At 42.5% G+C, this 20593-nt stretch overlaps 1 protein-coding gene and 1 non-coding gene across 2 annotated transcripts in view; both read right to left on the bottom strand.

Annotated features, from left to right (window-relative positions):
* LOC115310340 (zinc metalloproteinase/disintegrin-like) overlaps positions 1–20593 on the bottom strand; it is a 94786-nt gene that overhangs the window by 42984 nt on the left and 31209 nt on the right. The window contains exons 6-11 of the mRNA XM_040210336.1: positions 19561–19581; positions 19001–19131; positions 17743–17817; positions 17486–17646; positions 14437–14486; positions 8623–8731 (exon numbers count right to left, since the gene is read on the bottom strand). Coding sequence (XP_040066270.1) covers positions 8623–8731; positions 14437–14486; positions 17486–17646; positions 17743–17817; positions 19001–19131; positions 19561–19581 — 547 coding nt within the window. The remainder of the gene's footprint in view (positions 1–8622; positions 8732–14436; positions 14487–17485; positions 17647–17742; positions 17818–19000; positions 19132–19560; positions 19582–20593) is intronic.
* Positions 14948–15020, bottom strand: Trnap-ggg. The gene has a single exon. It is a non-coding gene; the product is annotated as a tRNA-Pro (tRNA).

Here is a 20593-nt window from a genome sequence, read left to right as displayed (position 1 = left end):
GCTGAACAAAACAAAGTCGACAGGGAAGCGTGACAGAACTATGACGACTACGCACGTAGACTGTCAGAGCTGTCATGTCGAGTAGAGCATGAAATACTATTTTGTTCTAGGAACCCACATGAGTTTTCTCTTCAGCTTAAATTTGCTCGAACTCACATTTTGAACCATGTCGTATTACACCTGAGACTGCGGTGGAAGAAATCGGAAGAACTTTCAGTAGAAGGAACAGACACAGAGAACGTCTCAAACTCAGCTAACTGGTTTATTTCTCAAACAGCCTTTAAGTACCCACGGAACTTTTTCCCAACCACACTCTACAGATAAACTCCTTTGTTGCAGACATTTCGAACCGGATGGAACACGTGCAAAAGATACAAAACAACCCACACATGAGACGAGGACTTAACAATGGGACACTGCGGATCATCGCAGTGACCTTGAGAGAGATATGTCCCAAATTATCCTAACAGTCGCGTCAAAGTGCACACACAAAAAAAAACACACACACAGGTGGCCTCTAAAACGTGGCGACGCACCCATACATAAAGAGACCACAAAGAGAACACCTTTCACTTTTTTCTTTTCCTTGGGAAAACACACTCAAGTGATCTCAAAACCGCGATCACAAACACATAAAAGAAACTATATATAGATGTATATACACATATACATTGTCTCTCTCCCCCCCCCCCCCCCCCCCCCTTTTCTCGTAAACCGAATGCGTTCGTTCAAAGTCTGAGAAACTTTTTGGAGTTGAGTCCAAGTTGCATCGATGCTTGGCTTATGCAGTTTCCAATAGAACTTATTCTTATTGTTTCTTTAACGACCCTCTTAATGTCATTTCGCTCTTTATGCAGAACTTTTGTCTCTGACCAATGCGCATTACAATTATTGCATTCCTCTATGTGCTTTGCTATTTCGGAGTTCGGCGCATGCGTGTGTACATTTCTCTTGTGTTCTATTAACCTGTCATTGAGCCATCTTGAAGTTTGTCCCACGTACTTAAATGCACATGTCAACGGAATCTCATATACTAAACTCTCTTTGCAAGGACCTGAAGGTTCCCGATGGGCCTTCTGACAGCCCTTGTGGTCCGACAGAAAGGGCGTCAACCTGCTCATTTTTAAATCTGAAGAAAATACTACGTCCACGCCGAACTTTTTTGCGAGAGCCTTTAGGTTATGGGAAATCCCGTGGAAATACGGTATTACTGCTATCTTCTTTCTTGCTTCCTTTTCCCGTGGTTCGTTGTTAAATTTCAGTTCCAATTGTCTTTTAATGAATTCTTCTTCATAACCTGCAGATTTTAGCCTCCTCCACTGTTCTTTCACGGCACTAATAAAATGAGCGCATGATTTACCCAACGCGTTTGTTACTAAGGACGTAACTACCCCTGCTTTAACCGACTTCGCGTGACAACTCTTTCTACTTAACACAGGTTTTCCAGCTTTTTTCCCGTATTCCCAACAAAGACCTTGTTCGACATGTACGCGTAAATCTAAAAACTGCAGGATCCCATTTTCAGGTTTTTCAGTTGTAAACCTAAGCTCCGGAGCTGCTGCTTTTATAATCGATTCCAAACCCTGAGCATCATTCTCTCGAAAAGCGCGAATAAAAATATCATCCACGTGCCTTTTAACAATGCAACCATTCAAGTTATTTTCTTTAAGTGTTTCACTTACGCAGCTATCTAAGGTGTTAAGATACATTTCTGCTAACATCGGACCCACCGAAGATCCAATGCATACACCATATCTTTAAACATATTTCTGCCCATTATATTGAACAACTGTTGCTTGAAGGTACAAATCAAGAAGTGAAAGGAAACTGTCGACGGCGATGCCCTTCCTGGACTGAAAGTTTACCAGGTTTAACTCTAGCACTTGCCGAACTCTTTGCATCAAGCGCACTTTCTCAAGCGAATAGTATAGATCCTTAATGTCCACTGACATTACAGTGCATCGTCTTCCATGAAAGCCCTCTAGAACATCAATTAGTGCCTCTGAATCTCTTAGTGAAAGACTCCCCTCCAGTTGAATTACATTCAACCCTCTTTGCAAAAATTTCGAGACGCTACACTGCCACGTTCCGAGTTCGTTGATTACTGTGCGAAAAGGCATATCCGGTTTGTGATCTTTCAAAAAAAATTTTAGACTTAACGAAGATCTTGTTTGGTTGACTACTTGTTTTGCCAAATTATCAATCTCATCTTCCTTGAAGATTTCAACAATATTCTTCTTAATTTTCTTAATGTTCCCTTTCCATTCAATGAAGAGTGCGCTGAGGGCTTCGTCTGCCTTTCTTCCGAACACTGTCTCGGGAAGTACACCGAACATACCACTTTTGTCAGTCTGCAGCAGACGCAGCGATCCCCTTTCTAGTTCCTTCACGGCAGCGCTTATGACACGAAAATCTCTCTTTTCAGTTCGAAAGCTATCATTCATCAGTTTGTCCATTCTATCAACAGCACAATCCACGAACGTGGCTCTTTCATCATGACCCGTCACTTTCGAAATAATCTGAACTGCGGAAAACACATCTACCCTTGAAGGTTTCACGTTCATGCAGAACTTTGGGCCATTCCCCAGTGTTTGTTCCGTCTTTCTAGAAATGGACACCTCGCATGGATTCACCACGTGCGGTATAGTCAGATTGGACTGATCGTTGAGGTCTGGAAATCTTCCATATGCTGTCGCCTGATTGTTCCTTTGGATACTCCTTAACACTGTTCTTCGCTTTACGCTCTAAACACTGTCAAAAAGTACCTTCTTTCCTGCGTTCCAGCGTTGGAAGTCCTGATCGTGCTTGTATTGCTGGCCCCAAAGGATGGTCAAGATGCGCTCGCAGGCCCGTCGTAGTTCTTCAATTCTCTTGGTCGCACCTTGTCTGTATGCCTTGATAATCTTCTTTTTGGCGCTCCATGGGAATCTTGAGGATGATAGATGTTTCAAGAGGTTCGGATCCACATACCGCTTTCTCAAACTGATGCCCAGGAAAGCGACCTCCGCTTCCAATTCAGCCAGACGTCGTCCCAGGTTGTCGAGTACCGTGAATGCTTGAAGAAGCAGCGAGGTTGGTTGGGACAGCATGTGGAAGACTACCAGACCTCAACAATCAGTCCAATCTTACTATACCGCACGTGGTGAATCCATACGAGGTGTTCATTTCTAGAAAGACGGAAAAAAACACTGGGGAATGGCCCAAAGTTCTGCATGAACGTGAAACCTTCAAGGGTAGATGTGTTTTCCGCAATTCAGACTATTTCGAAAGTGACGGGTCATGATGAAAGAGCCACGTTCGTGGATTGTGCTGTTGATAGAATGGACAAACTGATGAATGATAGCTTTCGAACTGAAAAGAGAGATTTTCGTGTAATAAATGCTGCCGTGAAGGAACTAGAAAGGGGATCGCTGCGTCTGCTGCAGACTGACAAAAGTGGTATGTTCGGTGTACTTCCCGAGACAGTGTTCGGAAGAAAGGCAGACGAAGCCCTCAGCGCACTCTTCATTGAATGGAAAGGGGACATTAAGAAAATTAAGAAGAATATTGTTGAAATCTTCAAGGAAGATGAGATGGATAATTTGGCAAAACAAGTAGTTAACCAAACAAGGTCTTCGTTAAGTCTAAAATTTTTTTTGAAAGATCACAAACCGGATATGCCTTTTCGCACAGTAATCAACGAACTCGGAACGTGGCAGTGTAGCGTCTCGAAATTTTTGCAAAGAGGGTTGAATGTAATTCAACTGGAGGGGAGTCTTTCACTCAGAAATTCAGAGGCACTAATTGATGTTCTAGAGGGCTTTCATGGAAGACAATGCAATGTAATGTCAATGGACATTAAGGATCTATACTATTCGCTTGAGAAAGTGCGCTTGACGCAAAGAGTTTGGCAAGTGCTAGAGTTAAACCTGGTAAACTTTCAGTCCAGGGCGGGCATCGCCGTCGACAGTTTCCTTTCACTTCTTGATTTGTACCTTCAAGCAACAGTTGTTCAATATAATGGGCAGAAATATGTTCAAAGAGATGGTGTATGCATTGGATCTTCGGTGGCTCCGATGTTAGCAGAAATCTATCTTAACACCTTAGATAGCTGCGTAAGTGAAACGCTTAAAGAAAATAACTTGAATGGTTGCATTGTTAAAAGGTACGTGAATTATATTTTTATTTGCGCTTTTCGAGAGAATGATGCTCAGGGTTTGGAATCGATTATAAAAGCAGCAGCTCCGGAGCTTAGGTTTACAACTGAAAAACCTGAAAATGGGATCCTGCAGTTTCTAGATTTACGCGTACATGTCGAACAAGGTCTTTGTTGGGAATACGGGAAAAAAGCCGGAAAACCTGTGTTAAGTAGAAAGAGTTGTCACGCGAAGTCGGTTAAAGCAGGGGTAGTTAAGTCCTTAGTAACAAACGCGTTGGGTAAATCATGCGCACATCTTATGAGTTGTGCTGTGAAAGAACAGTGGAGGAGGCTAGAATCTGCAGGTTATGAAGAAGAATTTATTAAAAGACAATTAGAACTGAAATTTAACAACGAACCACGTGAAAAAGAAGCGAGAAAGAAGATAACAGTAATCCCGTATTTCCACGGGATTTCCCACAACCTAAAGCCTCTCGCAGAAAAGTTCGGCGTGGACGTAGTGTTTTCTTCAGATTTAAAAATGAGCAGGTTGACGCCCTTTCTGTCGGACCACAAGGGCTGTCAGAAGGCCCATCGCGAACCTTCAGTTCCTTGCAAAGAGAGTGTAGTGTATGAGATTCCGTTGACATATGGATTTAAGTACGTGGGACAAACTTCAAGATGCCTCAATGACAGGTTACTAGAACACAAGAGAAATGTACACACGCATGCGCCGAACTCCGAAATAGCAAAGCACATAGAGGAATGCAATAATTGTAATGCGCATTGGTCACAGAAAGAAGTTCTGCATAAAGAGCGAAATGACATTAAGAGGGTCATTAAAGAAACAATAAGAATGAGTTCTATTGGAAACTGCATAAGCCAAGCATCGATCCAACTTGGACGCAACTCCAAAAAGTTTCTCACACTTTGAACGAACGCATTCGGTTTACGAGAAAAGGGGGGGGGGGGGGGGGAGAGACAATGTATATGTGTATATACATCTATAAATTTTTTTTTTTAATGTGTTTGTGATCGCGGTTTCGAGATCACTTTGGTGTGTTTTCCCAAGGAAAAGAAAAAAGGAAAGAAAGGTGTTCTCTTTGTGGTCTCTTTATGTCTGGGTGCGTCGCCACGTTTTAGAGGCCACCTGTGTGTGTGTGTGTTTTTTGTTTGTGTGTGCGTTTCGACGCGACTGTTAGGATAATTTGGGACATATCTCTCTCAAGGTTACTGCGATGATCCGCAGTGTCCCATTGTTAAGTCCTCGTCTCATGTGTGGGTTGTTTTGTATCTTTTGCGCGCGTTCCATCCGGTTCGAAATGTCTGCAACAAAGGAATTTATCTGTAGAGTGTGGTTGGGAAAAAGTTCCGTGGGTACTTAAAGGCTGTTTGAGAAATAAACCAGTTAGCTGAGTTTGAGACGTTCTCTGTGTCTGTTCCTTCTACTGAAAGTTCTTCCGATTTCTTCCACCGCAGTCTCAGGTGTAATACGACATGATTAGCTACCACCAGCTCGCCTGCACTCTCACCGTCTGCTCACATTTTGAAGTTGTCATTTTTTCCACGCACTATATCTAATTTGAACACACTGCCCTATAACTTTTTTTATCGTCCTCCCTTTAGTAGAGCACTAAATGAACACCCCATTATATTTCTGTCGTATTTTTGTGTTCGAGCGCTGATTGCATATTCTCAGTCTTTGCTATTTACCTTACCGTTAGTTATGTAAAACGGTAATTGGAATTTTGAAATGTACCTTGTTTAAAAAAATATATATATATATATTTACATGTTTTGGATCGGTACGTTGATCGTTTATTCCGATAGTCATTGCCATTCTTCTTACTGTTAGGTATATAAAAGAATAGTTGAAATATTGAAGTGTGTCTTTTTTATGAATCGCATGTTTTGGGTATGTACCCCACACCTGCAAGGGCCTAATCAAGGCCTCCACTATGTAATAAATAAATAAATCAAAAAATAAAATAACAATTATCAAGTGCGATGCTTATTTTCAAATAGAATTTGACCGCCGTCTTTTCAAGAACAGACCTCGAAACCCGGGCTTAGCCAGTTTATTCTGTATAAGAAAAATGTTCACTTGAGTACGCGCTATTTTAGGCCGGATTCGACCTGAGTGCGAAGATGCTTATAAGTTATAGACTGAACCATTTCGATCGCTTTTTTCGGCATAATTTTTCGCCTGCATCACGGCGCTGAGTGTAAAGGCTGTTAGGAAAACAAGCGTTCTCATTGTCAGGCTTTCTACAAAAGGTATGTCACTGACCCAGAGTGTCTACAAATGCACGTGTTTGTCATAAATTTTTCAACTGCTTTTTTCCCAGTTGCGTCATCATCATATACAGAGTGCAGCCGTATGGATTAACACAATTAGAACGGCGAGTTGGGCTAGTTGGTTGTACATGCTTGAAGTGGGGCGCCAAAACAACGAGGACACAAGGAGAGATGCAGACAGGACGAGGCGCACTTTCAACTGAACTTTATTTTTGAAAAACACAGAAACTCAAGCTATGCCCAATGTACACGTGCGCATGGGTAAGAAATAAAGATAGAACGAAGCCCAGCGCGTTTTCCTACGTGACACGTTCATTTTGAAGGAACGTATACTCCCTATCAGATAGAGATAAAGGTGGGGCGCTGACACAGACATCGGTGCCACGAGATCTTATGGTGAAGGACTCCAAGATTTCGCGAGCTATTTTTGTTGCGCCGCTTCCAACAATTCTTGTTTCGTCAAACTTTGGGTCACACTCGCATCGAGCACAGTGTAGTGCCAAGTGGCCAGACGGGGATCGCCTGGTTGACCCAGTATGCTCCCTGATTCTATCATTAATGCACCTCCCCGTCTGGCCAACATACACTCTCCCGTATGAAAGAGGTATCTCATAGACGACTTCAGTGACGCAATCGCGGTACTGCGTCACGTGTCTCTTTTTGCATTCCCTTTCTGTCGCAGTGGCTTTACCTGAGCTCCTATTGATCCTATTGCACAATGCAGAAAGTTTATTTGGCGCAGAAAAGACAACTGGTATGCCAAATCTATTGGCTACCTTCTTTAGGTTGTGGGATAGTCTGTGTATGTAGGGCAAGACCGCAGGTCTGGCCGCCCTCTTTTTGTTACTCTCACAATCCTCCCTGCCGTGCTTTTTTATCTTTTTTAACAAGGTCTCCGACACATCGCGAAGCACATTGGGAGGGAAACTGGCGTTTCTGTGTTTTTCAAAAATAAAGTTCCGTTGAAAGTGCGCCTCGTCCTGTCTGCATCTCTCCTTGTGTCCTCGTTACTTGGCGCCTCACTTCAAGGATTAACACATTTGGCACGCCTTGCGAAATTTGAAATCAAAACGTACATAACTGAAAGTGGACACGCGAACATAGTTCCGCGAGAAGTTTCAATATATATATATATATATATATATATATATATCTTTACAGCTACAGCAAAATATTAAGATATAGCAAAAACGGCGATCGTACATTTTCCTATGCCATGTACTGGATGTTGGTCGTCTTCACAGTGATTTGTGGGCTTGCTTTTCAAGTGGGCATTGTTTATATATTTCGTTAAAAGTATTAATTATCGCGATTATCTTGCTCATCGCCAGCCTCTGCTATTGAGTTTCGGCGTTTTTGCGTTCAGCCAGCTACCCGGGAGTGAGCTCAGAAGCCAGTGTGCAGACGACAAACGGGCTGGTACAGGACACAGGAAATGCACGGTCTCCGATTCGGCTATATTTTTAATACTTCACTAGCTGGAAATTAAGCTCCAAACAAACAGATTGGACATAAATCTTCTTGGGAAACTACGTCCGCGCGCCAAATTCAGATATGTACGTTTGAAAATCGAATTTCGCAAGGCGTTGGTCCTCGCGGACGCTGCCTGTATATTAAAAAATGTATTTTGTAAATTATATTTTATGATATATACGGCGGCGACATACCCATTTCATGATTTTATGCGCTGCAATTAATTCCCTAGTTGAAGAGCAAACTACGATTAAGCTTTTAATACTTCTAATCATGGGTATTTTAGGTGACCTACCGTACTTCCTGACTACTTTTCGATTAAGGCAAAATATATACGACTTAGGTAAACAAAGGGATGCTCAGTCGTAGAAACACGACGTTCTGTATGTTATGCTAGATTTTATTTTACTGTTGCGTCAAAATAAGTATCGCAATTTCTTATTTTTTGTACCTGAAAATAAAAGTGGATTGTACGAACGATAAACAACTATACAGTTACTCGTTTCACTGCGGAAAAAGTGCCTATTGCCGAAAAAGCGCGGAAAATAATTTCTCAATTTAGCGTTTCAAACCGGTTCGAACGTGTTTGAACGGTTATTTTTTTCTCTTCGGAGCTGAACCAGAACTTAACCTAAATCCGGGAACCCGAACCCGAACCAAACCTATAAAAATATCGGTTCGGCACTCTGCCTAAAAGTAATAGAGGCCCATGATTTTTTTATGCGTCTACTTACGAGTGTCCCCATTCGTGGGCAAGAATGCTGACCATAATGTATGTATGAGGCTGGTCTTCTGTTTGGGCAACACGGCAATAATGGCACACTCCCCCGATCCTGGCAGAACCTGCGAAAAATGTAGACACAAATTAAAATATGAATATTAAGCGCAGAGATTTCTATAGACCAACAAGCGGCCCAGACGTCACGCAGGGCGGCACTGCGCATGCGCAGACGCTTCAAGTCACGTGAATTCGGTTTGTGCGCACGCGCAGTGCCCACACCTGGTGTGGGCAAATTCGGGCTTGTTTGTAAACAGCGCGCCGGTCTATACCTTATCGATTTATTAACATGTATACCTGATGCGGCGTTATTAATTCAAATGGGGTATATGAGGGCAAAAATAAATACACACGCAAAATCAATCCAAATGTATGTTTAATTCTACAATGTGACTCTGTAGTACTATATCTCAAAGAAAGATCACAATCGGCAACAGTTATAGTTGTTGAAATACCTGAGCGGTCTTCGTATCATTTTGAACAGTTAGAAAGGAGAGAGATATGGGGGACGAAACAGACGGGACAATATTACAATTTGAACTACATTTGTTTTCAAGCACGGTGTCCGACCGCTCCGTGGAAAGAAGGGAAATGGAAAGAGTTTGGGGAAGGAGGGTGTGGGGAATCGAGAGGATTGCAGGAACCCTCAAAGAAGAAAGGAGAGGGGGGACGGGCGGTAATCCTGAGATTACGGAAAGAACAGGGTCTACGCAGCCGCCCCTGCTTGTGTCCTTGTTATCTCAAAAGGTTAAAACAGCGCAAAAAGGACGGACAGGGTAAAGAAGGACAGGGACAGGGAGTTGTGTATTCACTCCCTCTGTCTTGCGGTAGGCGTTATGTCGGACAGACAGGTCGCTGTCTCAATGACGGGCTAGGGGAACATGCTTAAAACGTCTTTTCGACGGTTTCCGGTCACCTCGGCATACATTGCCGTGACTGCAGATGCCAGCCTCAGTTTCAACAGTGCGAGGTCGTTAAACGTCACAGGGTTCAGCTGGTACGTGAAATTGTGGAGGCTCTAGAAATAGAAAGATTGGGTGCCATGGGGGGGGGGGGGGGGGGTGTCAGCAGCCCTTCTGTTGCCTTATCAAGGAAGGAGATTCATTTTCTGGCCACTTGATTAGCTTGGTTGAAGAGCGTGCCCTTTGTTTGTCTTTTTAGAGGTGATACTTAGTTTTTTGTGCTTTTGTTTTGGGTGTTTTTCAGGCTGATTTTCTTCTTTTTGTTCTCATTTGTGCGTATATATTGCACCGTTGGGTCCAGTAAAAATTTAGTTGCGAGTCAGCGCTCTGTCCGTGTTCTCCTTTACCCTGTCCGTCGTTTTTTGCGCTGTTTTAACCTTTGAAGTATGTCATACCAACTCGCCCAGGCTTCAACTTCAGCTTGTTATCTCGCCGTGTTCGTCATCGCTCGACGTCCATCGTCGTCTTCAAGACGGCCTACTCCTTCGGTGACAGCGAGAGGGATTGAGTATTTATGTTCTGCAAGCTTGTCGTGATCCGAAAGGCTTCGATTATTTCTTGCCCGATGCGCTCCGAGAGGCCATCCAGGGTCGTCGTGGCGGAAAAATTAGGGGCGCAGCAAGTGCATTTTTTCCGATGAATAAAATCGGGTGTTGGGAATCTGAAGCAGCCTTCTTCGCGTCTATTTGATGCTCTTGGAGCCATTCGTTCAAGGACCGGCTCCGAGTGCATTAAATTCGGCCGGGGGGTTATCATGGCCGTAGAATCATCGATAAGTTTACGGTTTATCCGACCCCAAGATGCAGCAACAAAAGGCAGCGCCCATCACGGTCAAGTTAAAAAGTGGATGAGGAGTAAATGGGAGGAGTGGCGAGGAGAACGTTTGACATGTTTAAAAAATATTTCGCAGGTCGGCCTTTAATGTCCAGCTCCGAGGACCGATATAGTCTGCTCCGCAGGACGGGGGAATTGCGTACACCTTTGTATTACAGGCGGTGAACTTGCCTGCATGTTTTTCGGTGCAGCTAGGAGGTGGGGGTTCCTCCCTGTTCACAGTCTTGCACATGTGGCAGAACCGAGATTTGCACATGAAACCAACTTTTGTGACTAATTTGGAGACAAGTGCTTTGACGTGGTTGGATGTCCTGTGAATGCATGGAATGCGAGGTGGAGTTCTTGTGGCAGGTGATCTGTTGGAGACTGACTTAGGCCGGGGTTCTATTGCCAATATTTGCCTTCAACCAGTGTCTGCGAGGTGGCCAAAATCACTTCGTTAGTGCAGCCTGCCCGCGGCACTAACTAAAATCAATTGTTAGTGCAGCATTTGTTGGTGGGCGCAGGATTGGGTGCACGCTGAGAAGAGCAGGCACAAGACGATATCGTTTTTTTTATGTTTCAAGTGTGCATTTCAAAATAGAATAAACGGCTTTGTCGTTCGTTGTTGTAACGATCAGCATACTCCTTTTTCGGATACTCAGATGTGAACCTCCAGGAACTGCGATTAGCGTTCCGTAGAGTTCTCCCTTTTGAATGGCAGAAGCTCATGCGAGGCCAACAGAGGACGCCAAGCGTCGATGAACACGGCAAGACAAAGAGGTCATAATTGGCGCCTTGTGAATCCCCTTTTTTATTCTGTAATTCCGTAATTCCCCTATACCCCCCCCCTCGCCCACCTTTCTCTTAGCGGCTTCCTTACAAAGCTCTTGACTCCCCTTTCTCCATCCCTTCCTTCCCCCTAGTGCTTTCCCTTCTCACGGAACGGTCGGGTACCGTGCTTCAAGTAAGAAAATAAATGTAGCGGAATTTTAAAGAATGTCCCGTTGGGTCGTTTTCTTTGTGGTTCCAATTTGTAAATTATTGCTTTAGCCGTAAGTACATTGCGATATGGCATTGTTTGAACCAAAAACGAAAAGTAAAATCAAGCTGTATAAGAACGAAACGTTTTAATTTTTTTTTTTTTTAAATGATCCAAGCTTGGACACATAGGGCGTTGGAAGAATGCAGTGACATCTTTTGTCACCTGTATGTCCGTGATATATGATATGAAAATATCTCTAAACCTCTATAACATCTCTAAACCTCTATAACCTTGTCTGTTTCTAAGCAGTATTCCAAGCTCATTTCTGTTTAGTTTTAGTGCGATTTGTATAAGCGATGTAATCGTTTGTCACAAAGCGCTTGAGTTTGAACACGATCTATCTCGATTTCGAGGTTACCTCTGCAATGGGTCACAAATACCACAAACTAATTTTAGAATTGGTCTTAAAAAAGGACAAAAATGTTTGTTTGTTTTACACTGCGGGATGTATTTGTGTATTTTCTTCGTTTAAAATACTTAATTCTATTGGCCTTGGTCACAAAATTATCAACTTGATGTTTTTATTTTACGAGAAACCAATAATCAACTGTCGGACACTTAACATGTTCTACGGATGGAGATATACTTTTTTCACTTGATAGAAGCGCTTAAGGTCAGGGACAAAGTTAATAAGGAAACGCACCAAGAAACGCACTCGCAAGTGGGCACACAATGACATAAATATCTTAATAAACCACTTCGCTTCCAGCCATTCCACTCTCTCTCTCTATAAAAACCTGAACATTTAACCTTCGCCTTTAATATTGGAACGCGATAGCGTTATTGGAGCCTGCTCTCACTGCCTTCTCATTCGTCGTTCAAGCGTGTCGTGCGTAGCTTGTCTGGCTCGCAACCAAAGGGTCGTGCGCAGGGTTGTAAAAGTTACTTCAAAAATGTACCTAAGGTAGAGTTACAGTTACTCATACGAAAATGTACCTAGGTGCGTATCTAGCTACTCTCTTAAAAATGTACCTAGGTACAGGTACAGTTACTTCAAAGATACTTTTTATTTTCACGTCAAGTTTTTTTTTTCAAATTTGTCACATTATTTTTGGAAGTAAATCCTTTGTATACTGGGATGTACACAAAAACAAGTTTGATAAACATGATGAAATTGATCCCTGGAGAGGGGGATCAAGGGGGACAAAGGACAAACAGAAATCTCCAAACAACAGCTTGCTTGCACCTTTGCATTTAATTGCAGTATAATATAACCTTGATAAACATGCTTTATTGATGTCAATGTTTCTAGGAAGGAAGAGAATATTTTAGCGCGAGCGCGTTTAGGAGCTCGTGTCACAGAAAATCCGTCGGGCGTCGGTGGCGTGACGAGAAATTTCTGAATGATCGATAGGGTCGTGACGTCAGAGTCATATGACTACGCGCGTGAATTTCAAACAACCCACAACGCTCATGTGAAACGTGACGTTACGCGTGGAATGAAGGTGGTTAAAGAAACACGAATCAATGGTCGCTGCATGTTTCAAATGATCCCATTTGATAAACTAATTCATTTGCCTTAAAGAAAAATTTGAAGAATTTACGCAGGATCGCACCCACGACCCTTCGGTTGGGAGCCAGACATGCTACCGACTAGGCAACGGAGGGCTTGGGAATGGCACTGCGATCCTGCCGTCATTGGAGTGCGTCGATGTCTGTCTGTGTCAGGGTAAAGGCACTAGCGCATCGAGTGTTGTCTGCGCGTGCCGAGCAAGCACATAAATAAACCTTGCGGGGTAAAATGACATCAAAGCACTGGCAAAAGCTCCTCGATCGCGCCGGGAGTGTTGTATTACAAGAACTAGGTCGTTGTGTGACTCAAGAGCATGAGAAACGATTGAGAAGGCCATGCGTTCAACTCTTAAAGGCGAAGATTAATCGTCCTCCCAGTTTTTTTCTTCACAAACATTTTCTCTTTTGTAAAGTACAAAATTTGAGTTCGATTTATTGCATGAAAACACTACGTGATGTTAAATTGCTTTAGGACTGTAATTATAGTTTATTTTCAGTTTTATGTTATATTGTATTTTCTACGCTTTTGACGAAGTGAATAGAAAAGTACCTATAAAAAGTAACTTCACTTAGTTACAAGTTACTGGAAAATGTACCTAAGATACATATACAGATACTGAAAAATGAAAGTACCTAGGTTTGTACCTCAGCTACAACAAAAGTACCTAGATACCGATTTACAGTTACTTGTACCTAGGTACTTTACAACCCTGGTCGTGGGTTTGAATCACGCCTTCGCATTGTTTGTCTAATGAAAATGAATTACTTTGTAAAAAGAAATCAATTGAGGTAGATGGCGATGTTTAATACGCACTGCAAGTGATGTTTTTATCACTTCCATTCCAAGCGTTACGTCGGATTTTACGCTAGCGTTGTGTGTTGTTCGAAATTCCCGCGCGAGGCCATGTAATTGTGACTTCATGACCCTATCGACCAATGAGGTTCTTCCTGTCGCGCCATCAACGCTGGCTTTTCTGCGATACGATATTCTTTAACGCTCTCACGTTAAAATAACCTTTCCTAATCTGACAGGGCCGCAGACCGGCGCACACTGTTTTGATGACACCCGATTTTGTGAATTTCTTCAGTTGTTCCTCTGCTGTGCCATCTCAAGATGGTTTTATTTGACGACGAAAGCGGGCGCGGGCTTTGATCGCCATGCCCAGCCAAAAGCACACAGGGCGTCTGCCTGATATCGGCTGCGTATTTTCTAGCACGGTAATCTATTTTGGCGGTATTTAGTATCACACGGCTTGTGTAATAACGCACGTATTTAGGGTTCTTTATATTTACATCTATTTTTATCAATGACACGAGTATTTTAGGACCTATATGACAGATGAGTATGTTGAAAAACTCAATAAAACCGGACACGTTTTTTTTTTAATATGAGAATAATAAAGAAAATGCAGCAAAATCTTCACAAGTTCGTACGTACCAATGACACGGTTGGAAAAAATACCATCTTCAATTTTTGCGAGGTCACCTCTGAAAAAAAAAACATAAGACGGCAATAGAAATGCAGTTTAGTTTTATAGAATAACATTTCAATCTCACGCTCAACTTTACCCTTTTCTAGATAAAACGCAGGAACGGTTTTAATGCTCTTCCTACACTCACTGACAGCCTGTAAAACTCAGAGCTTGGCGAGTTCTATGAATGTGACTGTCCCTTCGCGGCTATTGAGACTGCTGAATGAACCAATAAGGAACCCGAAGAACAAAACTCTAAGCATCAGGCGTGAACCAAACGAGCCATATACTGTCTTCTTCAATTGTCAGGGACAACAAAAACAGAGATAAGCAGCATGCATATTGTAGATATAAAGAAAACGAAAGATGAACAAATAATGACGAAAAGAATCCCTGGAGAAGTTGGAACAAGAGGGACAAAGGACAAACACATAACTCCAAGCAAAGCTAGGTGACTGGTTCGCGACGAGTCACCTAGCTTTGGTCCGGGTGTCGAACCCGGGACCTCTTCATTCCCAGTAGAGCGCCCTACCAACTGAGCTAACCAGAGGTTAGACGTCAGGAGAGAACGTGTCTTATCAGCTGCCATCAGTCTAACACCAACAAAGGTGAAGCTTGCAATTTAGGGTTATGATTATAATGCAATTAATTGCGAAGGTGGAAGCGAGCTGGACAGAAATGACAAAAATAATCCCTGGAGAAGGGGAACAAGAGGGACAGAGGGCAAGCACAAATCTCTAAACAGACATTACAAATTTATTAGGTACTTCGTACAAAACACACCCTGCGCGTGGAAGACGAGGGAACGTTTTTGTATATCTTTATATTTTTTTTCTAATCTCGTTGAACTCGTCTACTTCCGACAAAATGGCAAGTACACCGATTCGAGAAAGCCTCTTGGGACCGGTAACTTTGCTGGTTTGGTGTTTTTGAGCACAATTACGCATCAATAAACGTCAATACAGCTAAGCCAATGTAACGAGTTTTCTGGGCCAATCAGGGAGTGATAAAAGAGCGAGGTCGTGGCGTTGAACTATTTTTAACGCTGTAGCGTTCAGGAGCTCGTTTCTCAGAAAAGCCGGCGTTGGGTTACCTGACTGGAAAATCCTGATTGGTGGATAGGGTCATGACGTAAGAGCCACATGACCTCGAGCAAGAATTTCAAATAACCCCGAAAGCTCAAGTGAAACGTGATGTCACGCTTCCAATAAAACCGATTACAACATAGCATGGGACGGGAATTAAAGGTTGCCGCATGTATAAAGAGATGTTCATTGTAAATGTAATTCATTTGCCTCGAGGAAACAAAAATGAGAGAATTTTAAGCGGGATTGAAACTCACGATTATCCGATTGCAAGTAAGACACGCTACTGATTAGGCCACGCAAGGTACGCTTGCTAGGCTTGTGAACGAGCCGGAAATTCTATATGCCTGACAGCTTAGCCGACGCGAGGCTACAGCAGCCTTTCGGATATGCGATATATTCTCTGGATATCGGAGCGCATTCGCGTTTCCTAGCTGGACAAGCGAATTCGAAGGCGGTGCGAGCGCGGCCCGATGAGGCGTGTCACTCGTAAGGGCGAAGCTTAAGCGTCCTCCAAGTGTTGGGCTTGAGCTGTGATCGGCTGAACTAATCAACTGCGGTGAACGCACCACGACCTTGAGGATTCAATATATGTGTTCTTATTTGTGTGTATTAAGCGCGCTCTGATCTGGGATGAAAAGAAGTCTAAGACATTACACGGTAATATGAGACAGCAAAGAAATTGTATTAATGTGTCGAATTTATTGGTACGTCTGATTCGAAATAAGAGCGACAAGAAATCATTTGCTGAACGTCGCATTTGGATTGTCATTGACTATTTCCTGGCTGACGGAGGTGGTAGACTAGAACACAGGCATGCTAAACTGTGGTCTCCATCAATGTCTGAATTCGCAGATGCGTCCGCGCATGCTCATATACGTGATCTGCACATATATCCGCCTCGTAAAGGCGGATATGATGTGTGCAGAATGTGTGTTTGGAAATTATGGCCCAATGTATGGGTCGCCAACTCTAGCTCGACTATTTTGTCTCAGGCAACAAGAAGGCTTTCTTGGGAAGTATAACTCACTGCGCAAAGCAAACAAGGAGATTTTAATATAGCCTAAAACTACCGCTAAAATTCCTTCCTAACCGTACAGATTGCTTTTAATGATTTATGGTTTTTGGCTAATCATTTTACATTACTGGTTTACTATCGCTAAAGCGTCTGGTAAAGTGTGGAGTCTTCGAAGGACTATGTGGCATTGTACCCCGGAAACTAAGCTTTTTGCGTAAACTACTTTGATTCGTCCATTATTAGAACACGCGGACATTCTATGGTACCCGTATACACAGTCATTGATTGACAAATTTGAGAGAGTGCAAGAAAAGGCAGTGCGATTTACATATAATGCATAAGAATGCATACGTCTGTCATCCCTTTATGCGTTATCCGGATTAGTCCAGTTATCGGCCCGCAGAAAAGTAAAGCGTCTGAATTTCTTTTTATAAATTAATACACGATAAGATTGGAATGAAGTTCAAATACTATCTGGTGTACAATATCAGTCGAGTCACGCGGCAGAAGCACAAAAATCTTCGAGAGTTTCAATGTAGAAAATACATTTTTAACTACTCTTTTTTTCCGAGAACTGTCCGAAACTGGAATGACCTGACTCACAACATTACTGGCAGTGCCACCTTCGACACGGTTGTGAGTGCCTTAGATGGAGTTTTGAATCCATTTGACTAATCATTTGCTAAGCGTTACCTCTGTTTATTGGAAAGCGTTTGTACTATATGCCTTTTATTTTTTTTTCAACTATGTTTTTTGAAGCCATGTATAACTAGAGCCATGCTGTTGTAGATGTCACATATGTACTCACATGCCCTGGCCCACAAAAGTAGGCCGACAATATTATTCAAATGAAAAATAAATTAAAAAATAAATAAATAAACAAAATGGTGGGTAGAACTTCATTGTGCTTACGATGTAACCAAGGTGACGAGGTCTGCGGTAACCTCGATCCTCCCCGAGTTGACTGCGTCCTTCAAATTCTTAAGCGTTCTTTTTAACCAGACATATCTTTTAGTGTAACCTCGCGGCTTCAACTTATCTTGAGCTACTACTTCTCTTGTAATGGTGTTCATCTAGACCAAAGAAAAAAAAGGGTGTTAAATAACACGAGCCTTATTAACGCATATCAAACAGTGTTTGCTGCAGAGAAGCCCATATGAACAACATACCTCTGTCAACTCAAGAACAGCAACCAGAACAAATTGAACTCTTGGATGCGAAGTGACGTCATATCGCATGTTGACCTTGAAAAAAAGTGTGGTAAATATTTGAGCGTGTTTTCTATCAGCGTATTTCCAAAACGCAAATAAGCGACACCACCCAGCGGAAGAGACGCGAACGAGAGAAGCGAGGAGCAACTACCTAGGAATGTGTGCAGCAAAAGCTGCCGGGGCCTGGCGGCAGCATTGCGAAAAACAAATAGAGGGATTAAGCGCAGATTTTTTGAGTTGCGAATCAAACTGTCCACCTCAAATTTATTGGAGCACCACAAAACGTATATGTTGTTGAGTTTATAGAAGACGAAGTAAACAGACAGGAAACGAGGTTTTAGTCAAACACACTTAAAACGCCGAAATGACGGCAAAAAAAAAAGGATATGGCATCAACACGGTTTTGCATGTTTCTATTTGTTTTAATTTCTGGTGTTCAGTTTAAAATGTCTGTGTCCACATTATTACAATATTTTGTTACGCATTGCCAAACAAAGAGGAAGCGCTCAAAATGCTATTTGTATAAAAATATTCATCCACGGTTTTCTCTAAACTGACAAGATGAGGACTGTAGGAAGCCTCGTTCCAGTGTCCGGACTCCACCTCTTGACCGTTGCCCTCCGCCGAGTTTTTGAATGGGCGTGCACCCTGGAAGCTCACAAGATATAGAAGCCTTAAGAAAAGCAAAACATTTTCGCTTGAAGTGCGACAATTTAAGAACCGCCTACCGTTCTCATCATGTTTTTGAATGGGTATATCACTGTCTTCTTTAGGTATTTAAAGTGCCTTTAATGATAATACAGCCTGTTAATGTAATTGGTTCTGAATCATCTTCTAAACAATAGTCACTGACGGCTTATGAGACGCAGATTCCCGTCTATTATAATCATGCACCTTGATTAATGGCTCCTTTTTCGCAGTTCTTATTGTTTGATGCCACCATTTTATTGACCGCGGAGCGGTTAAAAGATGTTTCGGTTTCACATTTGAATAGTATATTTCTTCGTCATGACCAGCACACAGCAAGTTTAAATACGTATGACAACTCTGCAGTTGCTAATAACTCTCTAATAATATTTCTGGAATATGGAAAAAAATAACATTCAGAAACAGCTTAAGCGGCTTGTTTTCGCACGTCATGAATAGACAAGACTGTGACACACAGAAAACTAAATCAAACTTGCAGGATACAATTCACCAAGGTAAGGCGTCATACCAGTTGAACAGTGACTCCAGCGTATCGCAAGAGGCTTCTTGTAGTCTTGAACTGCTTTCTGTGGTGGTGATCGAACACCATTGCCACCTCGACAAGAAAAACGCTCGGTATTTGTGCGGCTGGTCGGGTAGCTGAAAAATCGATTTCATCAAAAATATGCTTTCAAATGTTGGAATCGAAGTATATAAAACGTTCTGTACCTTTCATGAATTTGCATGTAATAGTGGCATTGATAAGTAAGATTATGCCACAAATAAATGACACACACATGATACGATGCGAGCCCTAACTAACTCGCAACGAACACGTGTCTTTGAGAATGACTCGCAATTAGGGAGGTTTCACCTGCTCTAACAAGCAAACTGCCTGGCTTCTTTTCACACATCTTCAAAGCCGTTTGTTTCTCAAGTGAACTATTCATATAAATAAAACAACTGCATGACACCGACCTCTCAGTGGGTAAAGGACACTCTCTCGATATATTTAAAGAGAAAAAAAAACAGTCTTCTTTCCAACAGAACTGCATCTTTGTCTTGCTCGCTTAGGAAGTAATTTTTTGCACCTCGCGTTGTAAATACTTTCTAGTAATAGCAATCTTTTTATGTCTTCCTTTTTTATTTATATAGTTTGATGACCTTTATTTTACTTATGCAGAGAGTCATGTCAAATAGCAGTTTTCGCTGTATTAGGATTTTTGGCGAATGATAAAATGTGCGTCACCAGTGGAAAGAACGCGAGAAGGAAACATGTTTAAATTCTTTTGTTGCGCAATGAAAAGTAATTTTGAGCACTGTCCGCAAAATCAGCTGATATAGGGCATTTACTTACAGGACGACGTTCTCTACTCGACAATAAACTGTGTAAGTACAACCAGAAGCACTGATACCATGCTGGTGATAAAGCAGTCACATCATTTAATATTTTTGTCAGATACGCTAATTCAAAATCCCTCCACATTATAGAATCATCTCATGTGATCCTCGTCACAGTTGGTGTATTAAACTTTTCTATATATTGCCACGTGTGACCAAGTGGTTACCACGCGTGACTGTCGCTCGGAAAGCTTAGGTTCGGTTCCAGTCAGTGGGATGTTCTTTTATTTATTATTTCAACATTGCATTCTCGTGAGTTCGAGATCATTCTCGTCTGATCGAGTTCCGAATGTTCTAGTCGTCGAACGTTCTAGGTCGATTTTCCCAGAAGCCAACGTGCGTACATCAGGGGCTCCGCGTGGCGACCTGCGGTCAGTCTCGCCCCAGCGTTGGACTCTGATCTTACCCCGACTTCGACGCCGGCGACGCTTGCTATTGTCTTTTGTTTCCTTTTTATTTTTGGACACAAGTTCGCTCCATTAAACGTTTCAGTTTCCTCAGGTTTTTTTTGTTTCACCTTGTCATTCGTGACATTTTGGTGGAGGTGCGGGGTACCGCATGCCCGTGCAGCGATCCCCTCCAAGGGCCCGCAGTGAAAGTCTGATTCCAGGCTCAGTGCGAGGACCGCTCAACGCGGATCCTGAAACTCGAACCAGCCGCTGCACCAAGGAAAAGGATCCTGAGAACGGTTTGCTGCTGGACAAGCCCGAGCCGAAGAAGA

This window comes from Ixodes scapularis, unplaced genomic scaffold (assembly GCF_016920785.2).
Source record: "Ixodes scapularis isolate PalLabHiFi unplaced genomic scaffold, ASM1692078v2 ptg000712l_1__unscaffolded, whole genome shotgun sequence".
Classification (NCBI taxonomy): Eukaryota; Metazoa; Arthropoda; class Arachnida; order Ixodida; family Ixodidae; genus Ixodes; species Ixodes scapularis.
Note: the sequence above shows the minus strand (reverse complement) of the source record. Positions and strands in the feature narration are given on the sequence as shown.